At 38.0% G+C, this 20,396-nt stretch overlaps 1 protein-coding gene across 3 annotated transcripts; it reads left to right on the top strand.

Annotated features, from left to right (window-relative positions):
- The first annotated feature begins 3,847 nt into the window (after window positions 1–3,847).
- Window positions 3,848–20,102, top strand: LOC149832543 (protein IQ-DOMAIN 32-like). Of its 3 annotated transcripts, none has more exons than XR_016433351.1 (7): window positions 3,848–4,113; window positions 12,436–12,774; window positions 12,863–13,090; window positions 13,447–13,527; window positions 13,618–15,301; window positions 19,443–19,550; window positions 19,754–20,102. XR_016433351.1 is itself a non-coding variant. In XM_090014558.1 (7 exons), the coding sequence occupies exons 1-7, from the start codon at window positions 4,024–4,026 to the stop codon at window positions 19,854–19,856; spliced, it is 2,583 nt and encodes an 860-aa protein (XP_089870684.1). In that variant the 5' UTR covers window positions 3,848–4,023; the 3' UTR covers window positions 19,857–20,102. The 3 variants fall into 3 exon arrangements, 2 of the variants coding, with proteins under 2 accessions (XP_089870684.1, XP_089870685.1); XM_090014558.1 differs by having other exon boundaries at window positions 19,493–19,550; XM_090014559.1 differs by lacking the exon at window positions 19,443–19,550.
- The last annotated feature ends 294 nt before the right edge of the window (window positions 20,103–20,396 follow it).

Genomic DNA, 20,396 nt, shown 5'->3' with positions numbered 1-20,396 from the left:
CATAAAATAAGCTTGCAAGCTGAATATAAATAATAGGTACTCAACTCGTATAAGAAATATGTTTTAATTATATTTTACTTGAATTTTTTTGTAATCTTGTTTTCTTCCAGCTTTTAAACAACACATCTTTCTATAAACAAGACAGCTCAAATTCGGCTCATTTATCTCATAATCATTATAAGCTCAATCTCAGCTTGGATCACCACAAGAATGAACCAAGCTTGAACAGTTCAGGCTCGGCTCATTTAGCTAGCTTACCAGCCCTACCTGAACCCAGGTTTCCTCTCATTAAATATTGAGAACAAAAAGAGGAGTTAAGAATTATAAACTTTTTTTTAGTTCATTAAAAGTTTAAGCACGGTTCTTACAAGGTATGTCTTGTCATTAGCAAACAAAATCACAATTAATTTTGGTTAAATCACTCTCCCACTTTAAAATTTCATTTTAATGCTTATACCTTGATGTGATTAAGCTCATAATCACACCTTTGAGAACCACCAAAATCTAGAATTAGGAGAGCAAATCCAAAGTAATGATGCTGCCATGTGTCCTGGGGCCCATCTCCACCAGGGTCAGCTAACAGCCTAACACTGTCTTGGCAGATGGTGGTCCCAGGCTGAGCTGACCATGCACCGTCCTGAGGAGGATGTAGGCCCCAAGACATGTGGCAGCACAGAGTTGGTGCTAGTTCTTTGCTCAGTGTCCGGTCTGAGTAGGGATGAAAAACAAGACGAGCAGCTCGCCGTTTGGCTCGGCTCAGCAAAAAAAAAAATGAACTTGGTGAGCTGTGCAATGAGCCGGCTTGTTTAGGTAAATGAGACGAGCATGAACATAGGTCATATAGCTTGTTTTACATATAATATATATGTACTTTATACATTTATTATATATTTTATGTGTTATATATATATATATAAATTAAATGAGCCTGATCTGCTCACCAAGCTCGGTTCATAATGAGCTTGGGCTGATGAGTTGACCAGCCAATTAGCTTGAGCTTGGGTGTACCCTTAACTAAGGTTGGGCAACCAGCCCGGCAGACCGATGGGCCAAGCTGACCCATTCCGCCATGGGCTGAGCATGGGTCATGAATTTAGACCCGGGCCTATTAGGTACCCGGCTGAAACCTGGCCCGTTATATACGCAAGCCTGTCTCAGGCCAACCCGCGGGCTATCGGACCAGCCCGATGGGTTTGAATTATTTATTATTTTTTAATAATATAAAAATATTAAAAATTAGCTATTAAATAGTAGCTTGAATAACTATTATTATTTACCTAATTAGTTGCATGAAAAATTGCTGTTTGTTAATTATTACTATTTATTTAATTAGTTGCATTAATTAAAAATTAGTTGAATATTCTCTCTTTAACCCATAATTTCAGTCAATCATTTATTCATTTTAAGATTAGGCCAAGCCCAGCCGAGCTGAACCCAAGCTAGTTGGGCTAATGAGCCGGGCCACGGGCTTCTCTTCAAACCCGAGCCCATTAAGAACCGGGCCAAAACCCGGCCCGATGCCCACCCCTACCCTTAACAAGCCAAGCTCGAACAGCCCAAGCTTGACTTCGTTCGGCTCGTTTATGAGCCCTAGGTCTCTGAGTACAGGATCTGCTCTCTAGAATTGCCTAACCTTTTAGTTTACTAGCCGGAACTTGTACTGTCAGGAAATTCCAAAATCCAATAATTGGATCCAAACATGACCCAAGTCAGTTTTGTCTGTTTCCAGCAATCAGTTCATTTCTGCAGGGCCGTCTTTTCCTTCTTTACAGTTCTTTTGGCAAAATAAAGCCTGAGACCCAATCTCAACCGTCCATTTTTGGAATTGATTAGTGGTGAGTGGGCCTTTACTGATGGTACCACCATAGATCCATGGCAAATGTCTTTGTTTTCTTTTTTGAGCTTCAAGTTTTGTGATCAAACAATGGGAATGGTGTCAGGCCAAATTTGGATCCAATCCACATTAATTCATTTTGAGACATGGAAATGTATTAACTGTCTGACTATGTATACACATGGATCTAGGAAAAAATGAGCCGGGATCCAATTGGAATGAGACGCTGCCCACTGGAACGCTCTAACCAAAACTGAGGATGCAAGTCAGTCGGATATCTGACGCGTGCCTGGATTGGATCCAACCCATGACCGCCTCCGCATTAATCAGTGACAGAAAAGGATGGATGTCAAATCCGATTCTGTGAACCAGACAGGATCCGGTTAACATTCAGATTCGGTATGCAGATTTTGCATCCGAATCCAAATCTGACAGATTGTCCAAACCGATTACATATAAACCAGTTAACTAATTGGATTCAGATTTCGAAATTATCTTTTTCCCCATCCGGTTCCAAATCCGATTAAGCTGCATCCGATCCGATATTATCAGACCCAGTAATGCCTATATCCGACCCGTTTACATCGCTACTGAAAACTATAGTACTCAACATATCCAAGCACGTGCAAAGCAAGGGATGGGAAGGAGTGGTTTCAGTCAGGCATACCCGGTTGTGGGACCCACGGAAAAACCATTTCGTTTCTGAACGGGGGAATCTGATACCGGATGACACAGGAAGTCACGGAACGGTACCGCCTATCTAATATCCCGTCGACACGTCACGTCAACAATGCAACGTCAGCAGCACCCGAGAAGAGTCCAAGAGGGTTGTCAGCTTGACAAGTGACAAGGGCAGCTTCGTTATTCTGTGGGTACGGACAAGAGTAAAATTACCAAAATATCCCTATGCTCTCGGTCAAAGGAGTGGCCTCTGCATGAACTTCCTCGTTAGGGGTGTCAACGGGTCTGATTTACCCGGATCCGACCCAAATCAAACCTTACAGGGTCGACTATGGTGATAAATAATAAGACCTGATTAAGACTCCAGTCCAGACTTAAAAGTCCCATTAATACATGAACCTGGTTATAGTTTGTGAAATTTTATATCAGACTCAGACCGGACCTGAATTTCGATCAAGACGTGCACATTTTCAATGTAAAAATGATTCAAATATGGTTTTATCAGGTATGGTTCAGGTTTGGTTCATGTAGTTCTTATTGGGTCTGAGTTTGATTTTTTTTATAGTGGACCTGATTAAACCCGAGTTTGAACTTGATACCATACCTAAAAATCAGGTCCAAAATTGGTTTTACCTGGGTCCCCCAACCAAACCTGACCCATTGACACCCCTATTTCTGATTGCCCGAGCTGCTTATGTTACTACCTCTTTGGTTGGAAGTCTAACGGATCAGGTACGGACCCGATCAGTATTGATCGGATATAGTCAAGAACATTAAATTGAATTTTATCCAGACTTTATTATATCAATTATGATTGAAAGGTTTAAAATAGAAAAAGAAAAAGAAAAATACAATTAGTTTATTGGGATAAGTCGAATATGCAACGAACTTTTCTTTATGTTGGTTAAATTCAGTTTTTTAGTTTTTTAAAATTAACGGAGGGAGGGAACGTATGTTTCACTCTCGAAGTGGGCCCCGTCACTCGTCAGAATGCTGCCATGTGATTATCCTAGATTAAAGTATCCCTTGACTGCAGGCTGTTGGGAAAATGGATCGGGTTTGTTTGGATTTCTGATCCGAATCCGATACTTTATTTTTACACCTGATCCGAACCAGCTCATCATTTACCACAAGGCGCGACGATCACGGCGGTCAATGCCGCTCTGAAGAAGGGGGCCTTTTTGTAAATCATACCAAAGTCAGGGGTTTGTTCGACATTTCGAAGACGAAGAAGCAGCCGAGCCGAGAGGGGAGGGAGACGGCGGGTCGGCTTCGGACGCCAAACGGCGGATTCCGCTCGAGTTAAATCGGCAGCTCGAGTTGCGAGCTTCCGTTTTTCTCAGTAGCACAGAGAGAGAGAGAGAGAGAGAGAGAGAGAGAGAGAGAGGTGGCGGTGAGTTGTTAAATGAGCTAGGGTTTCTCTGCAAAAATAGGGACACAAAGGAAGAAAAAATCAGAAAAGAGAGAGAGAGAGAGAGAGAGAGAGAGAGAGAGAGAGAGACTGAGAGATGGGGAGATCGAGTAGCTCGTCGTGTTTGAAGATCGTCGCTTGCGGGAAGAAATCGACGGACGACGATGAGATCGATGACGCTGCGGAGGTCTCCTTTTCGTCTTCCCCTCTCTCATTTTTTTTCTGCTTCTTTCGATCTCCCTTGTTTTTTTTGTTCGTTTTCTCATTTTTATTTTTCCCGCTTTTTGTTTGGAGGGCGTGCTTTTTTGGGTTGGTTTTGATGCTGTGTTTGTTGTTGCTTTGATTCGGGTGAATCGGTGTTGGTTTGTTGCTTTAAAGGGGTGTAACCGTACACCATTGATCCGGATAACTCGGATAAGTTTGGATATTGCAATCTAGAGCACACCATATGTTATCCCAACTTATCTCGGCTTTGTAAATAAATGGATGCATCTGAACAACTCTTTTTACTTCCTTTCTTTTTCAGTTTTCTTCTCTTCACCCTCCTCCTCCTTCTTAGGTGGTGTTTGGATCCACCCACTTATGCGGAAAAGTGGGATAAGTTGGGATATTGCATTATGAAGCACGAGGGAATATCCTGAATTATCCTGAATTTCAGGATTTAGGGGGGTGCTTGGAACATCCCATTCATCCAGACGACTGAGATAAGTTGAGATATTGTAATCTAGGGCACCATAAGTTTTCCCAACTTGTCTCGGTACTGTAGATAAGTGGATGCATTCAGTGTTTTTTTTTTTTTTGCTTTTTCAAATTTATTCTCCTCGTTCTCCTTCGTCTGCCTTCTTAAGTTGTGTCTGGATCAACCTACTTATCGAGAAAAGTGGGATAAGTAGATGGATAAGTAAGGATGTTGCATTATGGAGCACTCAACTTGCTCATGCAAAAGACTATGTCTGGTCTTTTTCCATTCATAGTACATGGGACTACCAATAATACTTGCATACTCTAACTGGGATATACTTCTTCCAGTGTTAATAGAAAGCTTACAATCATAATGATTATATTTTCTTAAAATTTTCTTAATGTAGTGGGATTGAGTTAACTAATCCTGAATTATCCCGATTTTCTTGATAGGTGGGTGCATCCAAACACCCTATCACAAAAAAAGGAAAGAGAAAGATTGAATCCAGATTGATCGACAATTTGAGTTTTCGAAATCTCCATTTCTGGACTCATGAGAAGATTTAGAGAACTGAGCGACATTCAGTTGGTTTTTGAATGTCTGAAATGCCCTTGAGCCGAAAAGTATGAGTTTGGCATAAAAAAGGGAAAAGTTTCCTAATTTAGTTGGAAGTTAAGGAGACCTTTTTTTTGGGTCCCTTCTTGCCTTCTTTGTCTCTGAATCGGTTTAGTTAATGTATGACATGGTATGTGTTTTCATATGTCTCTATCCTCACATCTAATCTTTATGATAGTTGCTGTCATGTGAATTTTGTATCAGTTAAGATTTGGTGTAGCCTTTTTGAATTGTTCTGGGTCATGTGGGTGGATGCTTTTTTGATCCATTGCTGGTTCATGGTTAGTGTTGCTTGCTTAAGGGGCATTTAGGGTGTCCTTGTCCAGAAAAGTGGGATAGGTTGGGATATTATCTCATGGAGCATGAGAGAATCTTCCAACTTATCTATTTTTCTGGATAATAGCGTAACCTAACACTTATTAATGTATCCTCCCAACAATGTTTATATGTTTGTGTATGTGTGTGTTTCTTAATGTGGTTTAAAGTGACGCTATTACATGTAGAATTTATCTGATTGACTAATGGTATTCAGAGTTGTTTTTTGCTCGTCCCACTCCAAATCTGATTAGACTAGATCAGAACAAGTCAGATTCAGTAATGCCTAGTTCTGAACCAAGTCTGACCGTTTACATCGCTATTAATCAGTATTTTCCTGGATTATTTGTGGGTGCCTGGTTTCTAAGTTTAGTGGTGCTAGTTGGACTTATTGGTGTGGCTTATTATGCATCTTAGGAAGTCATACTGCCATTTCACTTTTGCAAATTGCTGATTTGTTAAGCTGAAATAATCAATAGTCAATCCAGCTATTTGATGGCTATGAGTAGAGGTATGGTTCAATAGTATTGCAGTGCATTGTTGCATATGTTATAACTATGAACATGTTTCTTTTTTTTTTCAATCTGTTAGAAAGAGAAAAAAGTTATTTATATTGGTTGTCCCACAAGCATACATAACCTTAGAATCATTTGTTGGTGATTTTTCCGCCAAAGAGCAAGCTGATAGTGAATTCTTCAAATTCTGATGGAAAATCATAACAATGTAATAACTTGGTATTTTTAACACGTCTAATGCTATCCAAGTAACATCGAGTACCAATTATAGCTCTTAATAAAATTGTGTAGTAATATTATCAGATATCCCAAGGAATGATTAAAAAAATATCATTTTCTTTTACCAAAGAAATGGCAAACAATAAGCATAGACCATGTAATTGGTAGTTGCGGAGGGGGTGAAAACAAGCATAAGAATTTGGGGAGCCGAAGGATTGCTATTGTGCGCCAATCCAAACTGATTTAGAAAAGTTTGTTGCATTCTTCTCAACATATTTGACAGTTGACATTGAGATCAGTCATCAACAAATTAATCCCATGTTTATGTATAGACTTTTATTCTTTGATTTAAACAAAGGATTAGCATTTGATTTGATGTTTCCCATTTATTAAGGGATTATAGGGATGGTTAGCAGTGAACTTATGATTATCATACGCGTGGGCTATGTCACAGAGACACTCTATTTTTCCCTCCGTACTCGTGTTGACATGCGTGTCCCCGTGTCGACACCTGGACATGCCATTTTACTCTCCGTACATACAAGTTTGTATTCAATTTATAATTTTATAATTATATTTTCAGTATATAATATATATTTTAGATATAACATATATATTTAGATTATGCTCAGTTTATTTTGAATTTATGTGATATATATATAGCCATGTCCCTCGACCCACATTTTTTGAAATTGTCGCGTCGTACTCTCCGTACCCATACCCAGGTGACATAGCGTGTGGGTGGATGGGCAGTTATTTATTATACAATACTTGGCTTCTTCTAGTGGCATGCTTAAAGGACCGATCAGTTATGATGTGGAGAGTGTCTTTCTTGACTTCTCTTTTAACCTGGCTACATGTGTCACAAAGACACAAACACAAACTAAGACTCAACGCGAGTACGAGATGCAACTTTGCACATTTTTGGCATGTTTTTTTAATTTTTAATTGATTAAAAGTACCTTTCTATATCTTAATTCATAAAATATTATTAAAACTATTAAAAATGATTAAAATAATAAAATATTTTGTACTATACGCTTGCATCACCACCTTTTCTTTGCTACCATTTTGCTCGACTCCTACACCTACTATACACTCGCATCATCAATTGGCTAAAGCAAGCTTCACATGACCCTATGGTGCCCTTTTTTTCATAATCTAACATCGGGTTGTAGCCCGAGAAAGAAAGAAGAATCATACTACTACTACCAAAAAGCTATAGAGATTTTCTTCGCCGAATGGAAGGCACACAATTAAATTTTCATCTTTTTGTCCTTTTGCCAATGATTATTAGACTGTCACATGAGTATGGGTATAGATACTGGTGCGAGTACGGGCATGGGGGTACAACACGACAATTTCAAAAAATGAGGGTATGGGGGCACCACTATATGTGTGTGTGTGTGTGTGTTGATAAAGAGAGTTTGGGTTTGGATCTATAATAAGATCCATATAAAAAAAATCAAAAAATGTGTGTAAGGGAGGTGACTAATTTTTTGAGAAAAAGGGGTAGGGGAATATATGAAAATGTTTGTAAGGGGGTGACTATAATTTTTAAAAATAAGGGGGAGGGGGAATGAAATTCTATTTTTAATAAAAGGGCATGAAATATATCCTGTCACATGGGTGCGGGTGCGGTGATGCAGCACTTTAAAAAAACTTGGGTGTGGGGCTGCGGGAGGACAAAAATATAAAAAAATTATATATATATATATATATATAAATTCTAAGTTTTAACCGTTAACAACATTTTTTTTCAAATGGGTATAATATTTTTGAGAAAACAAGCTAGCCAAACTGAGTTTTCCCTTAATTTGGGTATAATATTTTTTTAAAAATGGGCAACAACGGTGTTTAGCCGAGAGAGAGAGAGAGAGAGAGAGAGAGAGAGAGAGAGAGAGAGAGAGAGAGAGAGAGAGAGAGAGAGGTACACGATAAGGGAAAAGAGATTGAGTTGAGAGAGAGAGGCACACAATATAAAAAAGGGGAACATAGAGAGAGAGGTAGCCGAGAGATTGAGAGAGAGAGAGATTGAATGCGTACCTTGGAGATGGAGAGGAGGTGTCGCCAGACAGTGTCAGCTTGTAGGCGTCGGAGTGTCGCAAACTCACAACGTCAGGGTCGGGAGACAGAGGAGAGGGCAAAAATGTTTTGCCCTAATCCTCAAAAGCCCATTTCATCGAGCTCTTTTTTTTTTAAAGTCCAAAATTTGGACATATATGACCTTGGGTGCGTTGATGCACCTAGGGTCGGGTTGACCACACCGGGTGTCGCACCCGCATGTGCACCCGCATCGTGTTGGGTGTGGCACGTGGTTGGCCGAATCCTTGTGACATAGAATATATCTCTTTCTCTTTGTGTGGCATATTCGAAGAAGAAGAAGAAGAGGAGGAGGATGATCCGATATGCTCTCTCTCTCTCTCTCTCTCTCTCTTCTTCTTCCTTCTCCTCCTCTCCTCTTCCTCTTTCATCTTCTTCTTCCTTCTCCTCCTCTTCTTTATTCGTCCTCTTCTTCCTTCTCCTCCTCCTCTTCTTCTTCCTTCTCCTCCTGTTTTTTTTCTTCTTATTCCTTTTCCTTTTTCTTCCTCCTACTCTTTCTTTTTCTTCTTCTTCCTCGTCCTTTTTCTTCTTCCTCCCTGCCTTTCACTGAGGTAAAAAAAAAAAGAAGGTTGGGGTCGAGTTTGGATCTGATCCGATCTGGACCATCACATACCCATGCTGCTTTCGTTTTTAGTACCTGTGTCGGGCTGTGTCGACACGAGTACAATTGCCTGGTTGCCATGTCCTTGGTTGTCATAGGCGCTAGGCGGTGAGCCCCTAAAAAGGCCTAGGTGGGGCCTAGGAGGTACTCAAAATAAAAAAGTAATATAAAAACATAATAAGAAACATGTATATAACATAAAATCAATCAATAATAAGCAATAGACAAATAATATGTCGTTTAACACTGCAAAACAATTATATTACATAACTTTAACCTGCTCAAACAAATTAAGAATAAATTAACAATTGAATAAACAAATCATACAACTAACAATGTGAATGAACAATAAAAAAATAAATAAAATCATGTATACAAAAAATTAACAACAATAGATATAATACAAACAATAGATAACTAATGTCTTTTTCTTCTTCTCAACAATAGAAATAATACAAGCAATAGACAAATAATGTCCTTTTCTTATTCTTCTCAACAATAGACAATAATACAATAGACAAATAACATGTTCTCTTTCTTATTCTCCTCCTCCTCGAAGAAGAAAACAAATAATATGTCTTTAAAAAAAATCTTCAAAAAAAAAAGCTTAAAAAAAGCCTAGGCAGTGACAACCTAGGTGGCATCTAGGCAGCAATATAGGGCCCCACTGCCCAGACCTGGTCTCCAAGGCAGTGGAGCTGCACCTAGGTCGCCTAGGCGCCACCTTTGACAACTAAGGCCATGTCTATGTGACATAGCTATTAGATAGAATAGCTACTACTTGGCTTTATAGTTACCTGTATCACTAAGTGAAAATCTGATCGGACCAATTCATATCAGAGTTGTCAGTCGAGGAAGTGGAAGCGAGAAGCAATTCGGTAAGTGAAAGCGGGAAGCGAGGCACTTCTAAAATTTTAGGAAGCACAAAACGACTTAGAAACGAATTGGGAATCGTCTCAAAAGCGTCCTAGGAATCAAACTGGAAACAGATAAGGATTTGTAGGGGAAACGGCCTAGGATTTGAGTGGGAAGCAAAAGGGAAGCGAATATGAATCGAACAAAAAGGAGAGAGTGAGAGACATGAAATTATGTTAACCAACATGAAATTATATTTTTCCTAATTTACCAAAATGTAAAAATTATGTTATCATTGAAAAAATAAAACATGAATAGATAACATTAAAACTTATCAATTAACTCAAAATTGAATCATATATGCAAGTTCAACAATTTAACAAAAACATCTTGTTGTAAGCATTTAATAATTAATACAACAACAAACAACAACTACGCCTTCATGCCAAAACAATTGGGGTCGGCGATATGAACCAAAAAAGAAAATCATTCTGGGTCTTCCACATGAATCCTTCTCCTCCAATCATTTCTATCCAATGCCATGTCCTCGGTGAGGTTCAAAGCATTCATATCCTTTCCTATCATCTCCATCCATGTCTTCCTAGGCCTACCCCGACCTCTTTTAACTAATATATTTTCCCATTTCTCCATCCTTCTAACTGGAGCATCATTAGGCCTTCGCCGAATATGTCCAAACCACCGTAAACGATTCTCTCTCATCTTCTTTTCAATGGGTGCAATGCCTACCTTCTTACGTATTTTCAATGGGTGCATTTAATAATTAATAGATCAAGAAAAATTCATAATTCAGAGAGAGGGAGTGAGAGTTAGAGACAGAGAGAGTGAGAGACAAAGAGAAGGAGAGAGTGGGAGAGTGACAAAGAGAGAGAGAGAGAGAGAGGATTTGAGAATGAAAACCACAAACCCTACTCGATTTAGGTTTTTTTTTCACAAAAGTTTTATAATTACCATTTTCCCTTTTAAAAACATTGTTTCTTTTTTTTGGTAAAAACCAGTTTATTAAGGGGTAAAAACTGTCTAAGCTCCAAAATATCGGGAAATGTGATTCCCAATTCTGGGAATCATGTTTCCCTTAAATGGAAAGCTTACTTTCCAGTTAAAAGGCGTGCTTCCCTTAGCGTTTCAGAAGTGCTGTGTTTTGCGCTTCCTAATCGCGTTTCGGAGAAGCACGCTTCCCCATTGCTAATAGTGTTTCCGGTAACCCTGGTTCATATTGTGTTTTGATATGGTATGTGAACCTGTCATTTGCAAGCTCCCTCCTAGGATGGAATTTATAAAGTGGACCCGAGGAGGTTATGGAACTCAAACCAGAGTGATTATCAATCTCGCTTCGTAACCATGGCTTCTTCTCTTCCCGTCCATGTTGTTGCTTTTGAGCCTACTCTTTCTTCATCTTCAGATGGTTCGTTCCAATGGTCTCAGGGTAGAGGGTGTGCCCACGTGTTACATGGGACCCTATTCCTGTGACATAGCCAACTAAGTGATTGAGTGATTAATGAAGCTTTTCTTTCTTGTGATCTTGTGGAACTGGAGCACATGGATATGCGTGTTACTCATGTATGAGGGCCTTTTTTCTCTAAATTAGTAAATTATGCTCTGCACATTTGGGCGCTTTGGATTGCATGCTTCTATTAGAGAATTTGCTTTGATCGCAAAATGTCTATTCAAAGAAGACATACTATCTCATATTAGTCCCTTGTGGAGATGACTTTTTATTGCTGAGGTATAGTGGTGGAATGCTCTCTGTTCTTCTTTATTGGTCTTTCTTGTGCATTCCTTTTTTCGTTGTTTGTTATCATCAGACTTTTCCTTTACATAGGAGGAAAAAACAAATAAAGATGGCAATGTACGAGTCGCTTAACCAAAAACTTTTGTTGAAGCTTAGACTATGTTTGCATGGTGGTGAACTAGATTTCACTATATTAGGATGAAAATTAATACATTGAAGATATGACAATCATAACACAGTGGGATGTATCTCCATGAAGTTCAATGCCTGGACATTTCTTTAATCTCCATTATCTGTTTAAAAGTGTCTTCTCTCTGATAAGAGAAGATCAAACAAGGATGAAATAATCAGAAGGATGGCAGATGCTTAAATGGCATCAAATCCTTCATCGTTTTTAGCTGCAATTTGCGCACTTTTCTTCACTTTATGTTGCCTCTGGCTTTGATTGACCTTTGCTCTCTTGTGTTTTCTTTTGAGGTGAAATGTGAAATTTCTGAAAAAAAAAATCTTTAGGACTTGTCAGAAAATACAACAGCTACTGCAGTAACAACTGAGGACCTCTGCTGTGAATACGTTCTGGGTGCAACATGACAGTTGATGAAGGGTTGTGTTTGTTAATTTTTGCTGTTACTGTTATTTGCCATTTGTTTTAAAGAAATAAAACCTGTAACACCTGGACTGTACTAAAATTCCTTATGCGTAACTGGTGGTGTTCTTGCTTTATCTTGCAAGTTCTTGTTTGACTTTGAAAAGGTTCTAGTTTTTTTATTTTTTTCTCTCTTTTTATGAGACAAATGCTTTTCGCATTTGCAAGGACTGCTTCTTATATGAACAAGGACCGTTCTGTATTACAGAGGAGAACTCCTTCGGATAAGCGTGGTTGGAGTTTCAGGAAGAGATCTACAAGACATATGGTGCTGAGTAACACCGTACCCTCAGAACTACCGTCCTCTTCTGGCAACAAGGAGTCTCCAGAGTCTAATGCTAATGATTTTGCGGAACAGACCCATCCACCTGTTTTGGGAAAGCTCGCTGTACCTCGGAAGGCTGATGATGTCTTCCCCTTGTCACCAGTTGCTTTGAGTTCAAAAGCTGCAGACTCTTTTGATTCCATTGAGAATGTTAATTATAGAGACAGCAGCCCACCAGAATCTGTAGTCATTGTTATACAGACAGCTGCCAGGGGATACTTGGTATGGTCCGTTTAGAGTGTTAGCAATGTTTTATTATCTTTTGGACATGGATTTTATTATTGAAAGCTTGCCATATTCACTCTTCCAGGCTCAAAGGGAACTAGCCAAGCTGAATAATGTTATTAAGCTGCAGTCTGCTGTTCGTGGGTATCTAGTTCGCAGACAAGCTGTGGGGACCCTGCGATGTGTTCAGGCTATTGTTAAAATGCAAGCACTTGTGCGCGCTCGACGTGTGCGTTTGTCTGAGGAAGGCTTAGCTATTCAGCGAAAATTAGATGAGATGCGCAAAACAACCAGTGGAAGAGCCAACAACCTGGTAATCCTAACATATTCAACTAAATTCAAAATCTATCACTGAAAATTAATCATCTTTTACAAGATATGCTCCTTAGGGTGTGGCTGGTGTAGCACGATTACAGCAGTATATATAATCTTTCATTCCTACTTCTTGTGCTGGATTAATGTAACACCAATTGTAAGGCATATACTGTACGCTGGAGGCATTTCATTCATGCCTACATTGATGCAAATCAATGAATAAGTGGTACCATAGTTTAAATTACTTGTCTATGACTAATTTGGTGGCAGATTGAGCACACTTCCTTTATCCAATGCTTACATGGATATTCTCTTAGCCCAGAAAGATCTTGATGGCACTTATTTTTGTTTCAGGAAACACAAGAACCTGGTGTGGAACCTACTAATCTATATACATCAACTGATAAGTTGTTGGGAAGTGGGTTTGCACGTCAGGTAATGAGATATATATGCTTTCCTGAACTCTATTTTTTTTTCTTTCGTGGGTTTTTTGAGATTTGATTGGTAATTCGTCTGCTTTGGAAGCTTTTGGAATCAACGGAGAAGACGAAACCTATACACATAATCTGTGATCCAACAAAGCCAAGCTCGGGCTGGAGTTGGTTGGAGAGGTGGATGTCATTGTCGGCAAAGGAACATCCTTATTCAAGGAATGCACAGTTTTTGTCGGAACTTCAGGAGTCAGCTGAAAAGGTTCATTTGGCAGGCAATGAAGTAGAAACCAGTGATAAAACTGCAAGAAGCCATGGTCTGGAATCTTTGACAACAAAGGATGAGAAGACAGATGAAGAGGCTGCTTACTCTTCCACATCACAGATTGAGGGAGATGATCTGATCACATTTGATGCAAATGGCTTCAACTTTCATTCTTGCCATTCTGTTCAGGTCTCGAACGAGAGCACCAACACAAGGGTCGATCTGGAACAACCACAACTTGCAGCTAAAATTTCTGATTTTACATCCGTAAGAAATGCCCTTCAGGCTACGCTGGACTCTCTATCTGGTCAGTCTGGGCCAGATTCAGATAATGCAGTGGCTGATTCTATCCCAGGCTCATCCAAGGCAGAAGGTGGTACCCTACAGCATTCCTTGAACGGGACAGTCTCTGAACAGCAAGAGATTGAGGGCAAGAAATCTGCATTTGTATCCAGGAAATCCTGCAATCCAGTGTTTGTAGCCGTACAGTCTAAATTTGAAGAACTGACCTCGCCACTGGCTTCAGGTAGGATGAATGCCGCTTCAAACAGTTGTGGCATTCCAGGAGAGTCAAGATTGGGTTCTGTTTCTCCACCGAATTTAGATGTCAGGATTATGGAGATTAGCCAAGCAAAAGACATGGCATCCGGCAGTCAGAGGTTTCAAATGGGGACTTCAGAATGCGGTACTGAAATTTCTATATCTTCAACACTTGATTCTCCTGATAGGTTTGAGCCTGAAGGGAGTGAATTGGAACGCAAAGTTAGAACCATAGATAATGGAGACTGTGAAGAACATGGAACAACTGAAGATGAATTCAAGAACACTCATCCAATCTCAGACTCCCTCTCCACTTCCATCAGCGTACCTTTTCTGACAAAGAAATCCGAGGACAATGTCATGAGTTCTGCAGTTTCGACCACGGTTACCACAAATGTGGACTCTTCAAAACATGTTAAACCAGACTTGCAGATTGAATTGGACGCTGGGGCAGGTAAACGGACTTATGATTCTTCACAGGAAGGATCACCAACTAGCCGCGCTACTGTTCCGGAGTCCCATGGAACACCATCGAGTCATGTATCTTCAATATCTCAGAAGAGCAAGGCAGACAGCAACAAGGCAATCCGCAGGCGAATCTCGTCCTCTGCGAGCAAGGGATCACCATCAAGTCAGAACCATGATTCATCAGAAAGAAGCACTGTGGAGCATAAGGACGCGAAAAGTGGGAGACACCGAAACTCATTTGGGTCATCTAAGTCTGACCATGCCACCTGCGAACAGAGGAGCAACTCCATTCCTAACTATATGCAAGCCACAGAATCTGCTAGGGCGAAAGCCTTTGCAAGCCACTCGCCTAAGTCAAGCCCGGATGTTCATGATAAGGATGGTTACCTTAAGAAGAGGCATTCTCTTCCGGTTGGTAATGGAAAACAGGATTCTCCGCGTATTCAGCGATCCTTGTCACAAGCACAACCTGCTGCAAAGGGAATCAGTGGTCATTTACCCCAAGGTAATGCTGGTAACTCACAAAACATTCAATCTTTGTATGGTTAATAACTTAATGCATGTTTCTATTCTACTAGTGTGGGCCATATTGCAATCTCTCAATGAAAAAATATCCAGTGGGTTTGTTAAATATCATTTTTATCTGCTGCTAATCAATAGTTGCACTTGTATAATTGTATCAACATTCTCATTTCTTCCTCAGAGAGAGAATGACAACGGTGACATTCATCAACCTTGCCACAGGTCTCTCTGGTTGCCATCAGGCATCTGTTTCTGGTTCAGTGGTTTGACTGGGGGGGATAGATTTGATCTGACTGGGTTATATCTATATAGTGTGAGATGGGGGAGGGATTCTTCCATGTACAGAATGTTGCTAGCTGTGTTTCTGCTTGATTGTATTCCTTGGTTCATCTACTGTCTGTCTGTCTTGTACTTTAATTATACATATGTACTTTTTCGTAGTCGATTTGGTTTGAATAGTTTTTCTACGTGTTGCCATGATTACTGGCTTCCTGCTTCCTGGGATTTTAAGGCTTTGGGTTTGTGGAATAACGCTCAACTGATTCTTTTACCCCTTTTAATTCTTTATTTATTTCTTTACATTATAAGTTGGAGGTGAGTTTTTCAGCTAGAGTTTCTTACATATAGGCCTGTTACTTGTCACAGGAGAACTCTCTCTCTCTCTCTCTCTCATTTTTTCTATTAATATATTAGCAGCAGTAAACAGTGCTTTCCGCACAACGGGGGCATGTTTGGTTATTACTGTTTGTTTTCCAGAGTATCCTGAGATGAGTTAGTATTTAGTGCCATATTGTATTCTCCTCCCGGGATCTAATAAAATTAAAGAAAAGGGATGAATGGAAATACAGAAGATGGTCCTTGGAGATTAAACCTTAATTAATTCGTCAGGCTTAACTCCGAGCACACACACACACACCCCAACAAAAAAAAACAATTTTTATAGGGTTGCTCCCCTGCCCACATTTCACATGAAAAGCAGAGATTATTGTATGAAAATCCTTTTGTAACCCCCTCCTGGTGAGGCGGTTTCCCTTGGGGCCTTTTCTCCCCGAAACTCATTAACATCTGTGGGTTTCCATGGCTCATAGAACTAAATTTCTAGGGAATGATTGGACTGCGAATCAACAAGCAAGTCACCAGGGGAAGGGCCAGACCTACAATACGACCATTAAAACATAGGTTTGCAACAGGAACTGAACACACACGCACACACAAAAACTTGCGGACACGTTAGAAAAAATGTTTTTTCTTCTTTGGTCAAAAGGTTAAGAGATGAATTTAAGTAGGCGCACAACTTTTATTTATTGATTTATTTTATGTTACTTCCTAATTTCTTCAATTATTGCTTCTTATTCGTTTCTAAATCTTTTATGTATATATCAAAGACATTTTTTTTACGCTTGCTTGCGAGCTTCTCACTTCTTCACAAATGAACTTGTTCATTTATTTCATTTATTCTAAAATGAACATACTCATACATACATTCATTTTTTGCATTCAATATGAACCAACACTTTTACTCATTCATTCATCACCAAATGAACATGCTTATACATACATACATTCAATATAATAAACCTGCTCATACATACATTCATTCATTTATTAAAAAATGAACTTGCTTATACATACTTTCAATCATTCATTAAAAAATGAATATGCTCGTACGTACATTCATTCATTCATTTAAGAATGAACCAGTTCATACATTCATTTTATTTATTCGAAATGAACCAGCTCATTCATTTCATTCATTCTAAAATGAATTTGCTCATACATGCATTTATTTTTTGCATTCAATATGAACCAACTCTTACAATCATTCATGTATCATCAAATGAACCTGCTTATACATGCATTCATTCAATAATGAACCTGCTTATACATACATTCTTTCATTCATGCTCATACATATATTCATTCATTCATTTATCTTGAAGTAATTTATACTTCTCATTCATTTTATTAATTCAAAATCATACTTCTCATTTATTTCTTTCATTCAGTAATAAACCTCTATAACTAACATTCATATTTAATTCTCTTCAAGAAACACAACATTTAAAGCATACGTATATACAACTATGTATATTACTTTCTTCAACCCTGCATAACTTCAACATTTACATTTGAACTTAAAAATTTAAAATATTAGAGAAAAATCATGAATTAACATGTTAGACAACGTCAGCTAACAAAAAAAGAAGCAAATTTTGTTTTATATATGTACAAGTAGTTTTATAGTTCATGAAATAGATGTCATCTCATAACTTGAAGTTTTATAGTTCAAAATAACGCATCGGGCTTTTTTTACTAATGAGAAGGTGGACATGTTGCCAAACACTCATCGAGAGTACTATGTTGCTTGAAGATTTTTTTTAAGCGTGCACCTGAAGTTTCTTCAGGTTTTTGCATATTCCTTCAACATCCATGCTTTCATCATCTTAGGAATGTCAAACTTTTTCTGCAATAATAATATATTTATCTTACCTATAGTTAAATGAATAAATGTTAAAATTTTAAAAACTTACACCATATATAAGGAATATTCATACCAATACAGAAATCCAAGCATCCTTATAAGAATCTGTATGTAATACATGCAAAGAAAAAAAAATAAAGGGGTGTGGTCAGTATCTCAAGCGATTGCTCTTGTGAAGCTACTTAGGTTTTGTGCCCCTTGACGTATGGGTTGGTTATATGTATTAATGCCAACCTTATGCTTTTGTCCTTGCATCGATGCTTTTGATGATACACATTTAAAAAAAATTTAGTTTCTCAGAACAATAATGTAGTATGTCAGAGAAATCATAGGTGCTCATGTTGAAAGTGTGTCAACTGCTTGTGGTAGCCAGTGCACGATGTGTTCGATCATATAATGTGCAATGGATTTCTAGAAAGCATCTGTTGAAAATTTAATAAGTTAACAAAATTTATGACAAAATAAACATTATAAAAAGAGCCATTTTTTTAGAAATCCATTGCACATTATATGATTGAACACAACTGCATATGAGATTGACACACTTTCAACATGGGCACTTTAGATTTCAATTAGGAATTTCTAAAAAAAATTTAGGTGGGTATCATCAGAAGCATCAATGCAGGGTAAAAAACGTAAGGTTGACATTTATACGTATGATCAACCCATAGGGCGAGTGACACAATACTTAAGTAGCTTCATTAGAAATAATTGCACAATAAAAGCATAGATGTTAAAGGAATACTCAAAATCCTAGAAAAACTTCATGCATGAGCTTAAAAAGATCTTCAAGCAACATAGTACTATCAATGAGCGCCTAACAACACATCTCTCCTCATCAGTGAGAAAGCCTGTGCGTTATTTTGAAATATAAAACTTTAGGTTATGAGATGTCATGCTTTTCTTATTTCATGAACTATAATGAACTATAAAACTACTTGTATATATTTGAAACACAATTTATTTCTTTTTTTATTAGTTGAGGTTGTCTAATGCATTAATTAATGATTTTTTTAATATTCTAAGTTTTTAAGTTCAAACGTGAATACTGGAGTCATAGAGGGTTGAAAGAAGTAATATATATAGTTGTTTATGTATGTATGCGTTATATATATATAGTTGTTTGCAAGACTTCAAATGTGAATGTTACAGTTATGGAGGTTCATTAATGAATAAAATGAATACGAAGTATGATTTAGAATGAATGAATGTATGAACTACTTCAAGTTAAACAAATGAATATGCGTATGAGCATGTTTATTTTTTAATGAATGGAAAAATGTATGTATAATTAGGTTCATTTTGGTGATGAATGATTCTAAGAGTTTGTTCATATTGAATACAAAAAATGAATGTATGTATGATCATGTTTATTTTAGAATGAATGTAATAAATGAGAATGTTTATTTCGAATGAAATAAATGAATCTATGAACTGGTTCATTTTTAAATGAATGTATGTATAAGTGTTCATTTTTTAATTAATGAATGAAAGTATGTATTAGCAAGTTTATTATTGAATGAATGTATGTATAAGCATATTCATTTGGTGATGAATGAATGATTGTAAGAGTTGGTTGATATTGAATAAAAAAATGAATGTATGCATGAGCATGTTTATTTTAGTATGAATGAATGAGCAGGTTCATTTGTAAAGTGCGGTAACGAAAAGCAGGATTCTCCGCGTATTCAGTGATCCTTGTCACAAGCACAACCTACTGCAAATGGAAGCAGTGGTCATTCACCCTAAGGTAATGCTGGTAACTCACAAAATATTCAATCTTTGTACTGTTATGTATGTTTCTAGTATACTAGTGTGCGCCATATTGCGATCTCTGAATGAAAAAATATCCAGTGGGTTTGTTAAATATCATTTTTATATGCTGCTAATCAATAGTTGCACTTGTATAATTGTATAAACATTGTCATTTCTTCCTCGTTTATATTCTTCCAGAGAGAGAATGGCGTCTGTGACATTCATCAACATTGCTGCAAGTCTCTCTGGTTGTCATCTGTTTCTGGTTCAGTGGTTTGACTGGGGGGATAGATTGATCTGACTGGGTGGAGGGATTCTTCTATGTACAGAATGTTGCTAGCTGTGTTTCTGTTTGATTGTATTCCTTGTTTCATCTACAGTTTGTTTTTCTTCTTGTACTTTAATTATACATATGTACGTTTTCTTAGTCGATTTGGTTTGAAGAGTTGTACTACGCGTTCTCAGGATTACTGGCTTCCAGCTTCCTGGGATTTTAAGGTTTCGGGTTTGTGGAATAAAGCTCAACTGATTCTTTTGCCCCTTTTAATTCTTTATTTATTTCTTTACGCTATAAGTTGGAGGTAAGTTTGTCAGATAGAGTTTCTTACATATAGGCCCGTTAATTGTCACAGGAGAACTCTCTCTCTCTCTCTCTCTCTCTCTCTCTCTCTCTATATATATATATATATATATATATATATATATATATATTATTAGCAGCAGGAAACAGTGCTTTCGGCAAAACGGGGGTATATTTGGTTATTACAGTTTGTTTTCCAGAGTATCCTGAGATGAGTTAGTATTTAGTGCCACGCTGTATGCTCCTCTCCGGGATCTAATA

Source organism: Nuphar pumila, chromosome 7 (genome assembly GCF_984573655.1).
Source record: "Nuphar pumila chromosome 7, dmNupPumi1.hap1.1, whole genome shotgun sequence".
In the NCBI taxonomy this organism is placed as follows: Eukaryota; Viridiplantae; Streptophyta; class Magnoliopsida; order Nymphaeales; family Nymphaeaceae; genus Nuphar; species Nuphar pumila.
The sequence above is the reverse complement of the archived record's forward strand: the minus strand, read 5'-3'. Positions and strand labels throughout refer to the sequence as shown.

Coding starts and splice junctions, on each gene's coding strand:
- LOC149832543 (XM_090014558.1), top strand. CDS start 4,024: ATGGGGAGATCGAGTAGCTCGTCGTGTTTGAAGATCGTCGCTTGCGGG. Junction 13,091..13,446: donor GTGGAAGAGCCAACAACCTG/GTAATCCTAACA, acceptor TTTTTGTTTCAG/GAAACACAAGAACCTGGTGT. Junction 13,528..13,617: donor GAAGTGGGTTTGCACGTCAG/GTAATGAGATAT, acceptor CTGCTTTGGAAG/CTTTTGGAATCAACGGAGAA.